This window comes from Lithobates pipiens, unplaced genomic scaffold (genome assembly GCF_037356315.1).
Source record: "Lithobates pipiens isolate NorthernLeopardFrog02 unplaced genomic scaffold, aLitPip1_a1.2 Scaffold_16, whole genome shotgun sequence".
Taxonomy (NCBI): Eukaryota; Metazoa; Chordata; class Amphibia; order Anura; family Ranidae; genus Lithobates; species Lithobates pipiens.
Window position 1 is genome coordinate 320,089,685 of NW_027507748.1, and position 19,330 is coordinate 320,109,014.

General features: G+C 41.1%; 1 protein-coding gene across 1 annotated transcript in view; it reads right to left on the reverse strand.

Annotated features, from left to right (window-relative positions):
- Positions 1 to 4,544: 4,544 nt before the first annotated feature.
- The window catches only part of SH3D21 (SH3 domain containing 21), a 173,010-nt gene continuing 158,224 nt past the window's right edge, over positions 4,545 to 19,330 (reverse strand). Inside the window, exons 17-18 of the mRNA XM_077481693.1 lie at positions 15,184 to 15,247; positions 4,545 to 8,212 (exon numbers count right to left, since the gene is read on the reverse strand). Of these exons, the coding sequence (XP_077337819.1) occupies positions 8,174 to 8,212; positions 15,184 to 15,247 (103 nt within the window). The 3' untranslated portion in view covers positions 4,545 to 8,173. The remainder of the gene's footprint in view (positions 8,213 to 15,183; positions 15,248 to 19,330) is intronic.

Consider the following 19,330-nt stretch of genomic DNA (forward strand, 5'->3'; position numbering starts at 1 on the left):
TGTTGAACAGATAGTGGTCCAGACTGAGCCAAATTCAGCAGGTCTCTTTTGTATCGACCGATTTCCGGTCCGTGTATACCAGCCCTAACTTAGTTGAAATTTTCCTGAGAACATTCAATGAGGATATGTGAAGTAAGACATATAGAAAAGAGACCAGTTGTCGAAGACCCTCTTTACAGCACTGGTTAAAGCGGGATTCCACCCTAAAGTGGAACCTCCGCTGATCGGATCCCTCCCCCCCTCCGGTGTCACAATTGACACCTTTCAGGGGGGAGGGGGGTGGAGATACCTGTCAAAGACAGGTATTTTCACCCACTTCCGGGCATAGACTCCCGTGGGAGTCTACGCCATTTCCTGCCCTGCCGCGCTGTCTGCTGGGACACACACGGGTCGCAGTGACAGCGCAGAGATTTTCTATTTGCGTGGCGCGGCTCGCGCATGCGCAGTAGGGAACCGGGAAGTGAAGCCGATTCGCTTCACTTCCTGATTCCCTCACCTAGAATGGTGACTACAGCAGCCGAGAGCCGAGCGATCGATCGGCCTCGGCTGCCGGCATCGCTGGAACCCGGGACAGATGAGTGCCCATTTATTAAAAGTCAGCAGCTGTAGTATTTATAGCTGCTGGCTTTTAATATTTTTTTTTTGGGTGGAATCCCTCTTTAAGGACAAGCAAATGGCAGTGGGATGCAGTCTGAGGACTGATGATTTTGAACATTGTTCCTTAAAAAACATCTGTTATCAGCTCTGATATCTGCTTAAAATTTTTCTTCGGCATATAAAGAGAGATCATACCTCAGAAATATATCATAGTTTCTTACTAGAATTAGATCCACATTTTTTGTAATAAAATAGATAGTGGCAAAGGGCTTTCTTCATGCTAATGATACATATTACAATCGTTTTCTGATGGAAAAAAATGAGGAAACCTTTAATTATAAAAAATAAAGACTAGTGTCTTTATTTTTTACTCTGTATCGAGCAGACATGATATACATTGCATAATTGACATGCAAACTTATGATTTGAAAAGAGACTGCAATGTTAAAAGTTTTCAGTAGGTGTCCACGCCAATGCCGTACATAGTTAATATTACTCTGTATATTATAGCTGATCTTGTCTATTTGTAATATATGTTTAGCATACTTTTTTTTTTTTTTTCTATCAGACTTTCTTAAAGCAGATTTGTGTTAAACTAAACTATAAAATCACTGTTATATTCTGTAGTTTGGTGCCATTTCCCAGTTTCACAGTATTGGGAGTGACATACATACAATATCTCCCACCTTCACACCATATAAACGTGCTCACTGCTTGATCAACCATTTGCCAGGCCCAAGGAGTCCCCTGTGGGGTTGTGTCTCAGCTAACAAAATAAAGACTTTCAGAAAGTCTGTACAATTCTTCTTACATGTATGTTCTGACACTTGTTGTCCACATAATGGTAGGTTTTTGAACAAAAATATACGTACCAAAAATGTCATCAGTATAATCAATACTCCCAACAGAGTGTTAATAAATGTTGTTTCAAAAGTACTTCATTTTTTATTTTTTTTTAACAATTGATATGGGCATGGAATTTCCTGGATGAAAATGCAATTTGCTGTTAGAAATTCATTGATTTGAGAAACATTTTCCATCCTGCTCCTTCCAATATTTTTCTTTATGGTCAAAACCGAACATCAATTTCACCTTATTAACCATTAGAAAATAAAACGAGCGTTTGAAAATTCTACTAGTGTAGTGATACTAAACTCATATTTTATATAAAATAAATTACTTTATATAAATATTTTATATATTTTATATAAAATAATATATAATATAAAACAAAATAAATGCAATATGACTATGTATAGTTAAACAAATATAAAATAAATGCAATATGTCTAAATATGTCTAAATATAGTTAAACAATACATTCTATATCTCTCTGTTCCTTTGTTTCATCTCAAATGCAGCTTACATCACAGAGCTCTGCTAGGATCTGGATGTATCCAGACAATATTGTCAGGATTCACCCAGCTGCTTGACTGACAGCTGACTTCAGCTCTCAGCACACAGAGAGCAAGAGCCAGCTGTTCCCCTCCACAGTTCGGTGCTCCAGTGATTGCTGGAGTGACAGAGTAGAGAGCGGTGACTGTCTTTGCTCAGAACCGAGTAACCAGTGGTCATGTGATTGCCCAGTTCTCAGGCTTAGAGCTGATGTGTGACAGCTGCAGCATCAGACTGATGATTTAGGTAATTGTTTGCTTTTCTATCTACCCCAAACTTCTCCTTTAATAAAGACATCATTTTTAGCAATTAAATATTTTAATATACTGCAAGACCACTATGATCCCACTAACACTAGCCTACCAAAATAATAAACCACACCTTAAAATTAGCCCCTAATATTTACCCCCCCCCCCCCCAGCATTTTTTTTTCGGGAATAATTTGTGCAACTTTTGCAGCTACAGCCATGATCCTGGTACTGGTTTAGCCAGCGATCCGCTGTTATGTAAAAGTGGTTCTTTCACCTACCCAAAGCTATCACAAGGGCCTTGTTTGCCCCCTTGTGATGGTAAAAAAGTTAAATGAGTTGAAAAATTTAAAAGTGTAAAAAAAAATGTAAATAAAATTAATTTAAAAAAATGTAAAAGCACTCCTATAAGATTTACAAGCACCTACTGCCATAATTCACATTTAATGCTAAACTGATAACCTGCAAAGGCTTTTAAAGTGTCACCTATAGACCGTTTTAGGTACCATATTTTGTCACCATTTTACAGTGCAATTTTTAACCTTGTTTTGGTATTTATTTACTTGACACAACATCATATTTTATATTTGATCAAAAGTTGAGTATTATATTGTGTTTTCGTACACTTAAATTTATTTGATTGTATTTTTTCCTGAAAATTTGCGTTTGATAAACAGCTGCAAAAACATAATTTGACTTAAAAAGTTGCAACAGCCACCATTTTATTTTCCAGTGCATCTGCTTTTAGAAAAAAATATATAATTTGTAAGAGTTCTAAATAATGTTCTGGCAAAAAAAATGCTGATTTCAACAAGTATGTGAAAATTTTTGAAATTTCCCCAGAGTGCTAGTGGTTAAGCAACACGCTTGCATGCTTTGTAAGGTTTTGTGCACACTGTGATGTTTTGGGTGGGGTCTGAAATATCCTTCAGATTTTAAATATTTTGTCATCTTAATGTGTATGTAGGGTGACAATGTTGCTCCTCCAAAGATAGATTACAGTGAGCGAGCATTGGAAGTAGGTACGGGCAGAATACCCAGGTAAAATAAAGCCCAAAAAAAAAAAGAGAAAGTGATTGCAGACAATGGACATCATGTATAAGCACTGGTAAACATTCTTGAGTTTAGATACATTTTAAAGTGTTACTAAACCCACAACAGTAAAATCAATGTGTATATGCAGTAAAGCATGCTTGTTATACTCACGGTGGAACCTAAGGGGTTAATCCTCCGCTTGTGTAAAAGGCTATTTGATCCTGTCTTCTCTGATCCTTCTCTTCTTCCACTGTCCCCTGATAATTTCCTGATAACATAAAGCCTATGGAGTCAGGCTGCACATGCTCAGTTTAGTGTGTATTGCTAGAGAGTTTTTTTGTTTTTTTCTTGGGAGGATGCATGTGATCAGCACAGGGCTAATCAGCACTGTCCAGACAGAGAGTCAGGGGTCTTGAGATCTCATAGGACAGTCAGAAAATTCCCCCTACAGGCTTTGACCAGTGCTTGGCTGGACACTGATGGAAGTCACAAGACTATATACTGCTGATGAGAAAAGGTATTTAGCAGTTTATATTTACTAAAATAATTGCATTTCCACATTCTGTGTACTGTGGGAGACCAGATATAGTGAATGCAGGGTCCTTAGTTTAGTAGCACATTAAGGTTAAAGTGGAGGTCCACATAAAAATGGATCTTCCTCTTTTCGGAACCCTTCCGCCCTCCGGTGTCACATTTGGCACCTCTCAGGGGGAGGGGGTGCAGATACCTGTATAATAAAGGTATTTGCACCCACTTCCGGGCATAGACCCCTGCGGGGGTCTACGTCACTTCCCGCCCCCCCCCCCCCCCCCCCATGCTGTCTGCTGGAAGACACACGGGTCCCGGAGACAGCAAGGACCATTGGGATTGCACTGCGCAACTCGCACATGTGCAGTAGGGAACCAGGAAGTGAAGCCGCAAGGCCTCACTTCCTGATTTCCTTACCGAAGATGGCGGCGGCAGCATTCGAGGACCGAGGGACGGGCGGCCTCAAGTGCCGACATCGCAGATGCCCTGAACAGGTAAGTGTCCTTCTTTTAAAAGTCAGCAGCTGCAATATTTGTAGCTGCTGACTTAAAAAAAAAAGAAATTTGGCGGACCTCCGCTTTAAGTTGCCCTTTGCATCTCGTTTCAAGTCCAGTAAGAACTTGAATTTGTTTTTCAGATTCAAAATATTACTCTTTTGACAAACTGTAGCAAATACATTAATGTAAGCTTACATTTAGCTTTACAATACTATTGAAACATACAAAACACTTAACCACCAAATCTAAATAAATAAATGTACATTTATTGAAAATATTGCACATTTTACATTGAATTTGTGAGGGGTCGAAATTCTCAGTTCAAATAAAAATATATATTTTTTCTTATATGGCACACTTGCAATTGCCTGCAGTCTTTGGTTACCATAATTTTAGGCATGAATGGTTTACTAGCCAATGCAGCAGCAAATTGGATATTACAAAAAAGATTACAAAAACAAAAAAACAAAACCATAAAAACCTCATTTATAAATGATTCAACATATCTTCCGGAATGTTATGCATACTCTCGAACCAACCATAAGCAAGCCAAGGCCATTGTTTTCTATGACTCAGTGTATGAATAACTTTTTAGAGGGTGGATGGGAACACTGAAAGATGTAAACCGGGGGGGTGTCCAACCTTTTGACCATCCTGGGCCATGCATAAAATACACTAACAATAAGGACAGCTGATGAGCAGAAAATGTCGGGCACATAACAATTTAACAATTACTGATATAGATAATGTACCTATCTAAGTAAAACTAATACAAAATTTGACACTGTTTTTGAGAAACTAACGCATCAATATCTGGTTTAATGGATGTAGTAGCAATTCTCAAGGTGCTCATCACATGTTTTGGTTCTAATTTTGCCCTTCGTGTGCTTCATCCTTGAAAATAGTTGCTCACAAATATAGGTGCTGCCAAAAACTGATGATATGAACAAGGCATGACTGTGAAGAGTGGAAGATTTTTCTTTGGGAACATAAAACGTATTAAATCGGAGTTCCACCCAAAAATGGAACTTCTGCTTTTCGGAATCCTCCCCCCTCTGGTGTCTCATTTGGCACCTTTCAGGGCGAAGGGGGGAGCAGATACCTGTCTAATACAGGTATTTTTCTCCCACTTTCAGGCATAGATAGCCAAGCTGCCTGCGGGTATGCACACCACTTCTGGCGCCTTCTACACCCCCCCCCCCGCGTCCGCTGCCTTCTGGAAGACACACAGGTCCCAGAAGACAGCAGGGACCAGTGGGATCGCGCAGCATGAGTCGCTAGTCGAGCCTCCACCTGAGAGCCAAGGAACGTGTTAGCTTGAAGTCATTGCGGGCGCCCTGGACAGGTAAGTGTCCTTATTTTAAAAGTCAGCAGCTACAGTATTCGTAGCTGCTGGCTTTAAAAAAAAATAATAATAATTAGGCGGAACTTTAAGCTTTAAAATCCATAACGAGACACTGTCAGATTTTTCTTTGGCCGAAAAAAGTGTTCACTAAGTGTAAAGTCATTTTTAAAGCAAGTTTACGATTTTGAGTTGGGCCACAGGTTGGACACCCACAATGTAAACACTGCTTACCACTGGGCAGATCACAGCAGTGAGAGAAGGGCAAGGAGGCAATAGGATTATCCCAGAGAGAGTAACTCTAAGCCCTTGTACACACAGTCGGAGAATCTGTCGGAATGAGTCTTATCGGACCGTGTCGTCAGATAATCCGACTGTGTGTGGTATGCATCGGACTGATTCCGTCCGACTCTCCATCCGACCCAATTTTCCAACATGTTGGAAATATTTCCCGACCAACTGGGCCGGACGGACCTAATCTAATCATGTGTAAAGCATTTCCATTGGACCAAGTGCCACGCATGCTCAGATCAAATTCCTACATCAAAGCTATTGGCTACTAGCCTGAATGTAGTCCAATCGTAACGAAATTACGTCATCACGTTCTGAAAGATCGGATTTTTCGCCAACTTGGCCCGACCGTGTGTATGCAACAGTTTCGGACACAATCCGTCGGACTAAATCCGACGGAAAAATCGGACGGATTTGGTTGGCAAAATCTCCGACCGTGTGTACGTGGGCTAAGATAAAGATGATAGACATGTGCTGTATACAACAACAACAAAAAAAGAGAGAAAAAAGCAATGTATTTTTAAAAATAGGTTATTGCAAGAGTTGCAGAAATTAAGATTAAGCGTTCATTTTTTTGATATTTTTGTACTGGAAATGTAACCAAAAAGCATACAAAATTTTATTCTATAAGGCAGTACAGAAATTAAAGATAAGATAATTGACGATAAGCAAAGTACAGTAACACAAAGCAAGCAATCAGATTTGAATTTATGGAGACAGAACAGTTCAAGATTATTCTGATAGGAACTGTAATCTGGTGCACCTCTGCATAGAAGCCACTCAGCTTTCAGGTTACTTTGTTAAAGTTTAATTGAACAAGCTGAGGTTAAGAGCTGATTGGCTGCCATGCACAGCTGCACCAGATTTTGCACTCTCCAGTTTTAATAAATCAACCCCTGTGCGCCCACTGGGGGGGAGGATTTCCACCTCCCGTCCTGTTTTGTCTGACATCTGACAAATAGGCAAGAAACAGAAAGCTTATAATTCACTTTTTTTTCTGTTAAATAGACAGGAAGGAAGGAAAATTGCTGCATACTAGCACATTATGCTTTACTTTGCAGGGAAGGGGTAATTTTTTTTTGGCAGAGTTTATTTCCTCTTTAAAGGCTGGCCTTACATTATACAATTTCCTTCTGATTTATCTTTAACAGTGTAATGGCCTGCCTGATTGCACACAAATTCAAAGTGTTTAGGTTTGACCTCAAATCATATGGTTTTGGTAAATCTAAAGGAAAATTGTACAAGAAAATTGGATCATGTATGGCCAGCCTTACTATCAGGCAGTGGGTCTAGGCAAGAGTATGCTCACAAGTGTGTATTGCATGGCATGGGTTTGCTAACTTAGATATATACATTGGAGTGGCTTAACTAAACACCTGCAAAGCATTTGTATAGCACCGGAAATCATGTGACAAGTCATGTGCAACAAATACATTAAAAATAAAGCTTCCATTTGGCCTTACAATACCAAAACATACAAAAATACTTGACATAACAACTTCACTTGAACATGCCACTTCTATATTAAGCTTTAGATATGTGACATGGCACTCCAAATGTAGTCTAATATTTAGGTGCAATGTCAATACTAACCATACATAAATAAAATGACCTTAAAACTTGCAAGAGAACACAAACAATCCATTTAGATAAAGGGAAAGCAGAACATATTTTATTTCTTTGTCGGTGGACAGTGGTTTATCTTGTGGTTGGTACTTGGTCTTGCTGTGGAGTTTGAACCAACACTTTTTAAAGTCTTGATGGGTCATGGCAGCAGGTAGAGTTGCCACCTCACCCCTTTAAAACCGAACACATATTAATTACACAGGTTCTGAGGCAGATTAAGGTGGTAATTAAACTCACTTATCCGCATTAAATTAGCCTCAGAACCTGTAATTAATATGTGTTCAGGTTTAAAGGGATGAGGTGGCAACTCTAGGAGAAGGCCAAGAACCAAAATGGGCCATTATTGACATGTGGCTTTAGGAAATACATAGAAACAATTAAATCAAATATACTAAACGACTGTAATATGTGGTAAACATTTGGGGGGCAATGCTATTCGTTTTTCATTTCTGAGGTTTCACATGTTCTGATCTCAATACGTCAAATAGTGTCATTCCTCTGAATAAAGCATACAGAAGTGCTGTATGTATCTTGTATAGTTGTATAGACCTGACACCGGTGACTGATGTCAACAGACCATTTTGTATGCTTGCGGGACCAGCCCAAGAATTCAGCTAGGATGATGATATTTTCTTCAGGTTTTCAACCTCTATCTGCAAAAACAAGACAAAAGTTACAAAAATTACACGCTTTGTTACCCTAGTCCAGGGGTGTCAAACTCACTTTTATTATGGGCCGCATCAGCATTATTGTTGCCCTCAAAGGGCCAGATGTACAGATCACCGCCATTACTAGTAAAAAAAATAAAAATGATAAAAATGCCAAACTTTTGCGCAAACCAATCAATATACAGCTTATTGTGATTTTTTTTTTACCACAAATATGTAGAAGAATACATATTAGTCTAAACTGATGAAGAAAATCATTTTTTTCAAATTTTTTCTTATATATTATAAACAAAAGGGGTATAAAGTAGGCCCACAGTACCCCACTCAGCGCCTATTTCAGCAGACCAAAAATTCAGAGAAATAGTAAAAAGATATATATAATAAATATGACCTATCGAATTAATCACAAAGGTCTATAGGGCAGCAGCTATTTAAAATTAAGAGAATCATAAAACAAATAGTACACAAATAAAAATCAGTTCATGTCCTGAAAATATCAGTACTAAAACAGCGCTAAACAATAAAAATAAAGTCCCAAATAGCAGCATATAGATCAAAAAAATTGTGCAGAAAGGGTGATAATGATGTTCATCAAAAAGTGCTGTAACTACTCCATCCACCAGGATTGCACTAGAATTTCACCGCGTGAAGCTCGTATCCCCTTAGGGGGTTAAACTCACCAGCTACAACCGTAACAAGCGCCTTTAAGGGAATAATCCCCCTTTTGTCTACCGCAATTCAAATGTCCTCCACCAGGGTTCGTCTGCCAAAAACGCTTCCAAAACGTCATAAAATATAAAGAAATTCGCACATGGCGCACATTTTTTGATCTATATGCTGCTATTTGGGACTTTATTTTTATTGTTTAGCGCTGTTTTAGTACTGATATTTTCAGGACATGAACTGATTTTTATTTGTGTACTATTTGTTTTATATTATATATTGTAGCAAAGAGTAAAAAATATTGTTTTTTCTTTTTCAAAATTGGCGCTGTTTTTTTGTTTATAGCGCAAAAACTAAAAACCACAGAGGTGTTTAAATACCACCAAAAGAAAGCTCTAGTTATGGGGAAAAAAGGACATCAATTTTGTTTGGGTACAGCGTCGCACAACCGCCCAATTACCAGTTAAAGCGTCACACTGCTGTATTGCAAAAAATGGCCTGGTCGTAAATCCTTACGGTCCTTAAGTGATTAAAGATTGGGAGTGAACAACTTCACCTCATAATCTGCCAAGTGATTTCATTTAACCACTTGACCACTGGGCACTTAAACCCCCCTTCCTAACCAGACCAATTTTCAGCTCACACTTTGAATGACAATTACTCAGTCATGCAACACTGTACCTATATGAAATTTTTGTCCTTTTTTTTTACAGAAATAGAGCTTTCTTTTGGTAGTATTTAATCACCGCTGGGTTTTTTATTTTTTAGCTTTAAATCAAAAAATACTGAAAATTCTGTAAAAAAAAAAAAGTCTTTTTCTGGTAAAATTGAGCAAATTAGTAATTTTTCTTCATAAATTTTGGCCAAAATGTATACTGCTACATATCTTTGGTAAAGAATAATCAAAATTGGTGTATATCATTTGGTCGATGAGAAAGTTATAAAGTCCGCAAACTATGGTGCTGAAAATTGATCACACCTGAAGTACTGACGGCCTATCTCATTTCTTGAGACCCTAACATGCCAGGAAAGTACAAATACCCCTCACATTACCCCTTTTTGGAAATTAGACATTCCAAGGTATTTAGAAAGAGGCACGGTGAGGTTTGAAGTTGTACATTTTCCCACAATTCTTTGCAAATTCAAGTTATTTTCTTTATTTTTTTCACAAAATTGTCCTATTATCAGGTTACCGTATATACTCGAGTATAAGCCGAGATTTTCAGCCTCTTTTTTGAGGCTGAAAGTGCCCCCCTCGGCTTATACTCGAGTCATCGCCGTCTGACTGCTCGATCAGCGTATCGAGCAGACAGACGGCGGACATACTACAATTTGAAAGCCGCGCCTCCTTCTCCGCCTCCGCCTGTGATAGGCGGAACACTGAATTTCCCAGCAGCCTGTGTTCCGCCTATCACGGACATCGTCTCATCCTCGTCCGTAGTACGAGGATGAGACGATATCGGTGATAGGCGGAACACAGGCTGCTGGGAAATTCAGTGTTCCGCCTATCACAGGCGGAGGCGGGGCTTTTGAATTTTAGAATGGCCGCCGAGGCGATCCTGGCAAGGCACGGGACGGAGGCAAGGCAAGGCACGGCACGGGACGGGACGGAGGCAAGGCACGACACGACACGGGACGGAGGCAAGGAGGCAAGGCACGGCACGGGACGGAGGCAAGGAGGCAAGGCACGGCACGGGACGGAGGCAAGGAGGCAAGGCACGGGACGGAGGCTCGGGACACAGGTAGGCTGGACACACACACACACACACACACACACACACGGACACACACACATGGACACACACACACAGGGATGGATGGATGGAGACACACACACACAGGGATGGATGGATGGATGGAGACACACACACACAGGGATGGATGGATGGATGGAGACACACACACACAGGGATGGATGGATGGAGACACACACACACAGGGATGGATGGATGGATGGACACACACACACACAGGGATGGATGGATGGATGGACACACACACACACAGGGATGGATGGATGGATGGACACACACACACACAGGGATGGACGGACACACAGGGACGGACACACACACAGGGATGGACAGGCATATCTCACCCTCGGCTTATACACGAGTCAATAAGTTTGCCAGTTTTTTTGGGGGTAAATTGGGGGCCTCGGCTTATATTCGGGTCGGCCTATACTCGAGTATATACGGTATTTTTCACACACAGCATATGCATACAAGAAATGACACCCCAAAATACATTCTGCTACTCCTCCTGAGTATGGGGATACCACATGTGTGAGACTTTTACACAGCCTGGCCACATACAGAGGCTGAACATGCAAGGAGCACCAGCAGGCATTCTAGGGGCATAAATTTCAAGTCTAAATCGACTATCTAATTACACTTTGAGGCACTGTAGTAGCATGGATGCAAACTGATGTGGCATGGATGAGCCATGGATGTGGATGGCTGGGTATGGATGGGTGGGTATGGCTGAGTGTGGGTGGGATGACTGGGTATGGCTGAGTTTAGCTGGGTATGGCTGAGTATGGATGGATGAGTATTGCAGGGTATAGATGAGTATTAAGGTGAGTAGAAAATTCTAGACAGCCGCACTCCAAATGAGACTTCTCATGCCTTTATTAGAACATCAGGATCACACTGTACATGTCACAGCAAAGTAATACAGAACCAAAAACAGCTGACGCCTTTCACGCTAAATGTAGTGCTTACTCATAGCTAATGATCACTAAAAATGCTAACAAATATATACTATTTGTGATAAAACATGTGACTGGTTGATTAATTAGTTGATTGGCTAACTCACTGGCTGAAAAAAATCAGTTCTGCCAGATGATACCAATCTTGTGAGGTCTCAGCACATGTTGCAGAACCATCAATCCCAGACTAAACCAAATTGTGATCATACAATATGTAAGCACAAAGATATAGTGAAAATATATATTTTCACTATTTATTTGGGCATAGATACTATATCTTTGTGCTTACATATTGTATGATCACAATTTGGTTTAGTTTGGGACAGCTCTTGCATACAGTATGTTTTTCACATGTGTATTTAGGCGCTCGCCAGAAGTTTAAAGCGGAGGTCCACACAAATTACTCACTTAAACTTAACCCCATTAGTACATTGAACAGATGTGCCAATGAACAAAAAATTTTTTTTGCTGCTGTATTTACCTTATAATCGGTCTTTTTAGTGGCACTTCCTGCTTGTTACCCCTCACAGGAGTAGGCGTGTCTATCCTTTTTCCCCGGCAGTGCACTGTCTCCTGGGAGCTAAGTGTCAGCCTTCCCAGGAGTCAGTGCGGATCGCCGCCGAGAGAGATCAAAAACAGGAGAGATCAAAAACAGTAAAACAGGAAGTGATGCGTGACGCTGCTCTCTCCCTGTACTGAGCTTTGCATCATCTTGTTTTTTTTTTGCCATCACAACAGGGTGGGAACTTCCGACGCCGCCGCCCATGGCAACCTGGAAGGTTATGGCGCTTCCCCCGTCAACACTGAGCATGCGCGGGAATGAGCGGTGAATGCTGGGAGCTCAGCAATCACCGCATCCAGGAAATAAATGTTTGTGGGCTTCAAAAGCCCACAAGCAAGATGGAACCAGCCATCATCAATTATTATTACTTCATTTTTTTTATGCCAAACCAGACATTGGGGGAGATATTACAGCTAGTAAGTGAGTGTAATATTGTAACTATGAAAGTGTATGAATGGCTGAAAAAAATAAATGAATGGTCGGTGGACCTCCGCTTTAAGGAGGTCACAGGTTCATGTTAAATTATTATATTATTATATTGGTTTGTGTTTTGCATAACTCCCAACTGTCCCTGATTTTGAGGGACTGTCCCTGATTTGGAGCAATGTCCCTCTGTCCCTCTTCCCCCCCCTCATTTGTCCCTCATTTTGGTCTGATCCATATAGCTGTATATAAAATGCACTTTTTAGCTTTCAAAAAGTGTTTCCCGGTGCTAAACCTTTCATCCAAATTCTAAATTGCTGCATTTGTACATTTTAAAAGCCAATATAAAGGCATAGTGGTAAAAAAAAGCCCTTGTGGATTTGATTAACTTTTTTGGGGGTTAATTCTCCTTTAAGGGGGTGTACCAGGGGGCGTGTCCCATGCCTACATACATTTGTTTGTAGATGTCCCTCATTCCCATCTCAAAATGTTGGGAGGTATGGTGTTTTGTAGTGTCCCACTGAAATGAAGGCTTTGCTTGTTGCTTCGGTGTCATTATTTCCATTCTTAGAAAGCTGGAAGGGTTGGTGTTGTGTCATGGTGACCTCCTTTGCGATGATGAAGTACAATAGAGCTGCTCAGAAAATGGCAAATACAGAATATCTGGGAGGGCTATATAGAGCCTTTAACACTGATGAAGAAACATGGATAGTTCAGAGTTACTATACTGTGTTATTTTATATGTATTTATGATATAGAAATATCTATATAGATAATCCTGCAAAAGCATGTTTGTTTGGGCACAAGGGAGATGGGATAAAGTCTGGCCTAATCTGACACACATAATGCAGAATATCAGTGAAAACTCCAATGTTACAGGAACACCATTATTCACACCAGAATGTTCCAGAAAATGTACCCATGAAGGAGCATTGCATGTAGTGGCAGATTAGGTGCACCTTCGGACCGGTCTGTTTTTAGTTCAGGACCTTTAAGTTGCACTGTTAGTTGAGTCTCTGAGCAGGGGGTGCGTACATTTTAAGTAACACCGACCAATGTATTCTGTGTTGTGCAGCCACGTGATGCTCCTGTACATTAGTAGAGAATATTTTAGCCTTTGCTGCAGCAAATAGTAATCAAAAAGTCCCCCACATACATTTTTATGTATGTTGCCTGACTGTATTATGCTAAATAATAATATACAGTGCTTCAACTGGGCTTTAAGCTACAGTTTTGACAAGTAAAAGATAAGTGGAGATCACGTACAAATTCGGTATAAAATACAAGAAAAAAGTGAACACTTGCTTTGTTTGGCCCTCAACATCATAGTTCTTTTATATCCCTGTATACCTTGACGTGGATTTTCTCATTCCAAACCTTGAAAATTAAAAACAGGGCAGTGTTGCCAACTGGCAGTATTTTTACTGGCAGTCAGTAAAAAATGGGCACGTTTCTTCTGCCAGTAAATGCCAGTAAGAGGAAAAGTTTGGCAGTAAAAAATATGGCTGTGATGCTTGGCTCGAAACTGGGCATGCGCAGCTTGGGTCCAAAGCCAGCAGAGACCATCAAAGTGTCTGCTACAGTGTGTTCTGGTGGTACCGGTGTGGGGCTGGTCTGGCAGAGACGCTGCCTGAGCGTTTGTAGTGATGTCATGATGCAAGGGAGCCGAGCGGCCAGAGCCTCATGTGCTGGGCTGTGGGACTGGAGCAAGGCAAGCCAGGAGCCGGACTTTCAGTGCTGTTTGGACTGGAGGGGACTGAAGGGACCACATGGCGTTAAGAGAGACTTTCCCTGTGACTCAGGAGGGACGCATTGTGTCTGATCTGTGCTGCTGCACACTGCTGTCAGTGTCACTATGAGAGTCAATTTCATGTGTGTGTGGCCATTCTAATTTCCTGTCCCTGAGACACTTATTTACTATATTGAAAATGAAATAAGAATTATGCTTTTTGCGTGAATTACCTTAAATCACATTGCTAATTGCATATTATACTTATTTGTGGCCCAAATACTGAAATTTGCACTTAAAACTGTAATTTTGGAACTTTTGGAAATGCCAGCAAAAACTTGGCTGTGCCAATAAATGTTGGTTGTCGTGTCAGTAAATTTCAGTCTGGTAGGTTGGCAACACTGTAACAGGGTGATTTGGAAGCAGTTTTTGGAAAGCATTTACCATCATCAAACATATGCAAATGCTAAATCTGCTCAAAATTCATTATTGAGTTTGACTCTGTGTGCCAGTTGCCTTATTCTTGTTTGGGATCCTAGCGACAAGTCGCCCACATGAGTTTTCAGACTGCCCAGGCCACTCATTGGGAAGCTAATAATGTCACAATAACCAATATCAGTGGGGTCCTTTTCAGATTATGTAATCTCATCTTCATAACACAATAACATAAACACACCTGATGGTCAGTTTACCACATGGTTTTGGAAAGTGTCACAAAATTAGAGCATTAGCTGGCCTGGAAACCACTATAACTGCCTGCAGAGCAGCTTCCTGTTAAAATTAAAATGAAGTAGCTGGCCACTATAAGGAAGGAGTAGTAAACACTACCCTGTCCGTGACATAGCAAAATACAGCATCTTATCACTTACCTGCAGTGCTAGTCGCTTCACTCTCTCTTCACTTATTTCTGATCTAATCTCTTGCATATCTGACCTGTAAAAAAGCAGGAACAACAACAGTGGTCATTTCTGGCATAATATAATAGCTGAAAGTCAATACTATTGTGTTTTTTTTTCTAGATGTTCAAAAAAAAATAAACTCCTGGATATAGGTGTGCACAGGGGGTGTACCCTAATCACTGCATGTGGTGCAGATTCCCCCTATTGCCTGGGCTCCCCCCCCCTGTGTTGCGCCCCCCCCCTGAAGTGCTGCTGGCTTCCCTCCTCTCCTCTCCCCCTGGCTGCTTCGAGGGATGTTTCAGAATGGGGAGTGGGGGAAGGGGCTAGTAAATATGTATTTACTGGCCCCTTCCTTTTCTAAATGAAAACAGTAAATCCACACTCACTCACTGTGTTAATTCATAGCTGAAGCATAGTAAAATGTGTTTACTATACTTCCATTTGTGAATGAACAGGAAGCCGCTCAGCACAGAGCACTTCCCATTCATTTATTGTCCAGAGCTGAAGCTGCAGAGAAAGGCGTGTGTGTTTGAGCTTTGGAGTGCACGCGCTAATGCAATAGGCTGCGCACACCTATGCTCCTGGAACAAATAACAGTGGTCAGACGCTCACATTCAGCATAGTAAGGCCCTTTCACACTGCAGGGTTTTTCAGGCGCTAAAAATAGCACCTATATAGCGCCTGAAAATATCCGGCCCCTTTCACTCCAGTGTGAAAGCCGGAGGGCTTTCACACTGGAGAGGTGCGCTGGCAGGACGGTAAAAAAAGTCCTGCTAGCCACATCTTTGGAGCGGTGAAGTAGCTGTGTATTCACCGCTCCTAAATCGCTCCAACCCATTGAAATCAATGGGGCATCGCGGCTATACCGCCGGAAAAGTGCCGCTGCAGCGGCGCTTTGCGGGCAGTTTTAACCCTTTTTCAGCCGATAGCAGGTGGGTTAAAACTGCCCTGCTAGTGGCCAAATACCGCCGCTAAAGTGACGGTAAAACGCCGCTATTTTTAGCGCCGCTTTACCGCTGACGCCGCCCCCACCCCAGTGTGAAGGGGGCCTTAATGTGGATTGAAAAACTGTGCTTTATCTCTTTTATTGTGAGATCATGTGCATCTGGTAAGAAGCTTGGATGTGGGGAAGCACTTTGGCGCACTGAAGCACTTTAATGGTTTTAGTCATCACTGAGCACTTTAAGGCACTTGGAGATTAAGGAGCGTCTGGATTATGTATGGACATTATTGTTTCACCTATGACAATTGTTTTTTTTTTGGTATGAATATTGATTTTATACTTAGATTGCACAAGTATATTAGAGTTGATTATTCATTTTTGTTTCTACTGCACAAGTATATCTGTATTTGTATATGTTTAGCATTTAAAGAGGCCTGCACACATTTTTTTTGTACATTTTTAATGTTGTAGTCATAGTTTAGTGTAAGCATTCGATCAAGTAACGCTCAAGGGGCTATAGCAGCATAACACTGAAAAATGTCTGCAAAAATTGTCAGAATAATAATATTAAAGGATTAGTTAATTTTACTTACTTTTCCCAAATCTTCCCTATGCATTAGGCTTCATGAACACAGGATGTAAATAATGCAGCTTTTACAGGCTTTGCTTTTTTTTTCAACCTCTAAATGCACCTCTAAGTTTGCCTATTTTGCTGTGCACATTTAGGCTCTGTTCACACCTGAGCATATTGTTTTCAGGCAGAAAGTTGCGTGATTTTTACCGCAATTTTGGTCAGAAGGTCTTTAACCTCCCTGGCGGTACGATTATTTCGGATTTTAGGTGCTAAAAGCGGTACCATTATTTTGCATGAAAATTTGGCGTTTTATATTGTAGTCCTGTAATTCTTAGGAATAACTCTCTTAAATCTGTCCAAACCAGAGTCTAGCAGACATCCCGGGTATGATAACATTTGAAAAATGAAATCATAAATTATAATATAATAAATAACTATAAATAATTGTACCAAATAATAATCTAACAATAATAAAAATTATTCAATAATATAATCAAATCAAAAACACTGAAATTTTCTCAGTTGCAGAATTGTCACTGTCATTACTTTTCAGTATTTGATGACGGATCTCCCCACAAATCGCTATCGCTCAATTCTGCGAGTGATTACAATTTATTATCGCTGTTTTCTAGCTGATCTAAAACCATTTTTGATGTAAAGTGACAGTTTGGTTGCTGTGGACAATCTCCAGTTTCCAGGCAGAAAGAACAGTTTTTATTATATAAAACTGCATGCAGGACACTGTGCAGACCACTAGGGACAAAGGGGATGTGAAATATTTACATACAGCAATGTAATCTGTAAGATTACATTATACTGTATGTATACTGTGTGTTTCACTTTTTTGAATTTGGCACCAATCTCCGTCCCCGTGCGTCGCAACGCTCGCTCGTACAGCGGGGAGACAACGCTGGATCCGAGTGAGAAGGTAAGTAAACATCCTCCTGGATCCACCGATGCGGTCCCGAGTCTGGCTCGGGGATACCGCTTTTGGTATAAAAATTCCACCCCGAGCCAGACCCGGGAATACCGTCAGGGGGGTTAATGTAAAAGAATGAAAAATGCCCGTAATCAGCCAAAAAAGAAGCTTCTGTACTTTTTTGAGCAACAGGCGAATTGCTTAAGGTGACAGAACGCTCAGATGTGAACAGGGGCCATTGAAATGAATGGGATTTGCCTTGTTGGGCGTTTTTAGAGCTGAGGCTTAGAGCAGAAAAACACCCAAAAACACCTAGGTGTGCACAGAGCCTTAGGTACACACGGGCGGATTGTCTGTCCAACTTAGTCCGCTGAACAGTGTTTCAGCGGACAATCCGCTCGTGTGTGGGCTTCAGCGGACTTTTTCAGCGGACAGTCTGACGAACAAAGTCTTATGGAATTTCCGTAAGACAGTCCGTTCAAACTTGGTTTTGTCCGTCCAAACTTGGTTTCAGCGGACAGTCCGCTCGTGTGTAGGCAAGTTGGACGGACTAAGTATGGCGCATGCTCAGAAAGGGTTTACACGGCCGAAGGTTGCATTGCAGTGTATAGGACATCGTTTTTCTAGTCCCGTCGTACGTGCTGTACACGTCATCACGCACGCTTTCAGCGGACTGTCTGCTCATCGTGTGTGGTCAAGTCCGTTCATGCAAATTTTGAACGGACTGTCTGTCGGATTGTCTGCCGAACTTAGTTGGGCAGACAATCCGCCCGTGTGTACGCGGCCTTAGGCATTCATAGGTGTATTAGAAGAGCAGCATTTAGGAGCTGGAAAAAAAAAAAACTGGCACTAGCGTGTTCAGGAGAGGAACGTTTGGGCAGAAAAAATGCTGAACACGCCTAAATAGACCTAAATTGTATGTACAGTGGTGTGAAAAAGTGTTTGCCCCCTTCCTCATTTCCTGTTCCTTTGCATGTTTGTCACACTTAAGTGTTTCGGAACATCAAACCAATTTAAACAATAGTCAAGGACAAGACAAGTAAACACAAAATGCAATTTGTAAATGAAGGTGTTTATTATTAAAGGTGAAAAAAAATCCAAACCATCATGGCCCTGTGTGAAAAAATTATTGCCCCCTAAACCTAATAACTGGTTGGGCCACCCTTAGCAGCAACAACTGCAACCAAGCGTTTGCGATAACGTGCAATGAGGCTTTTACAGCGTCCTGGAGGAATTTTGGCCCACTCATCTTTGCAGAATTGTCCTAATTCAGTTACATTAGAGGGCTTTCGAGCATGAACGGCCTTTTTAAGGTCATACCACAACATCTCAATAGGATTCAGGTCAGGACTTTGGCTAGGCCACTCCAAAGTCTTCATTTTGTTTTTCTTCAGCCATTCGGTGGTGGACTTGCTGGTGTGTTTAGGATCATTGTCCTGCTGCAGAACCCAAGTTCGTTTCAGCTTGAGTACACGAACAGATGGTCGGACATTCTCCTTCAGGATCTCTTGGTAGACAGCAGAATTCATAGTTCCTTTTATCACGGCAAGTCTTCCAGGTCCTGAAGCAGCAAAACAGCCCCAGACCATCACACTACCACCACCATATTTTACTGTTGGTTTAATGTTCTTTTTATGAAATGCAGTGTTCCTTCTACGCCAGATATACTTGGACACACACC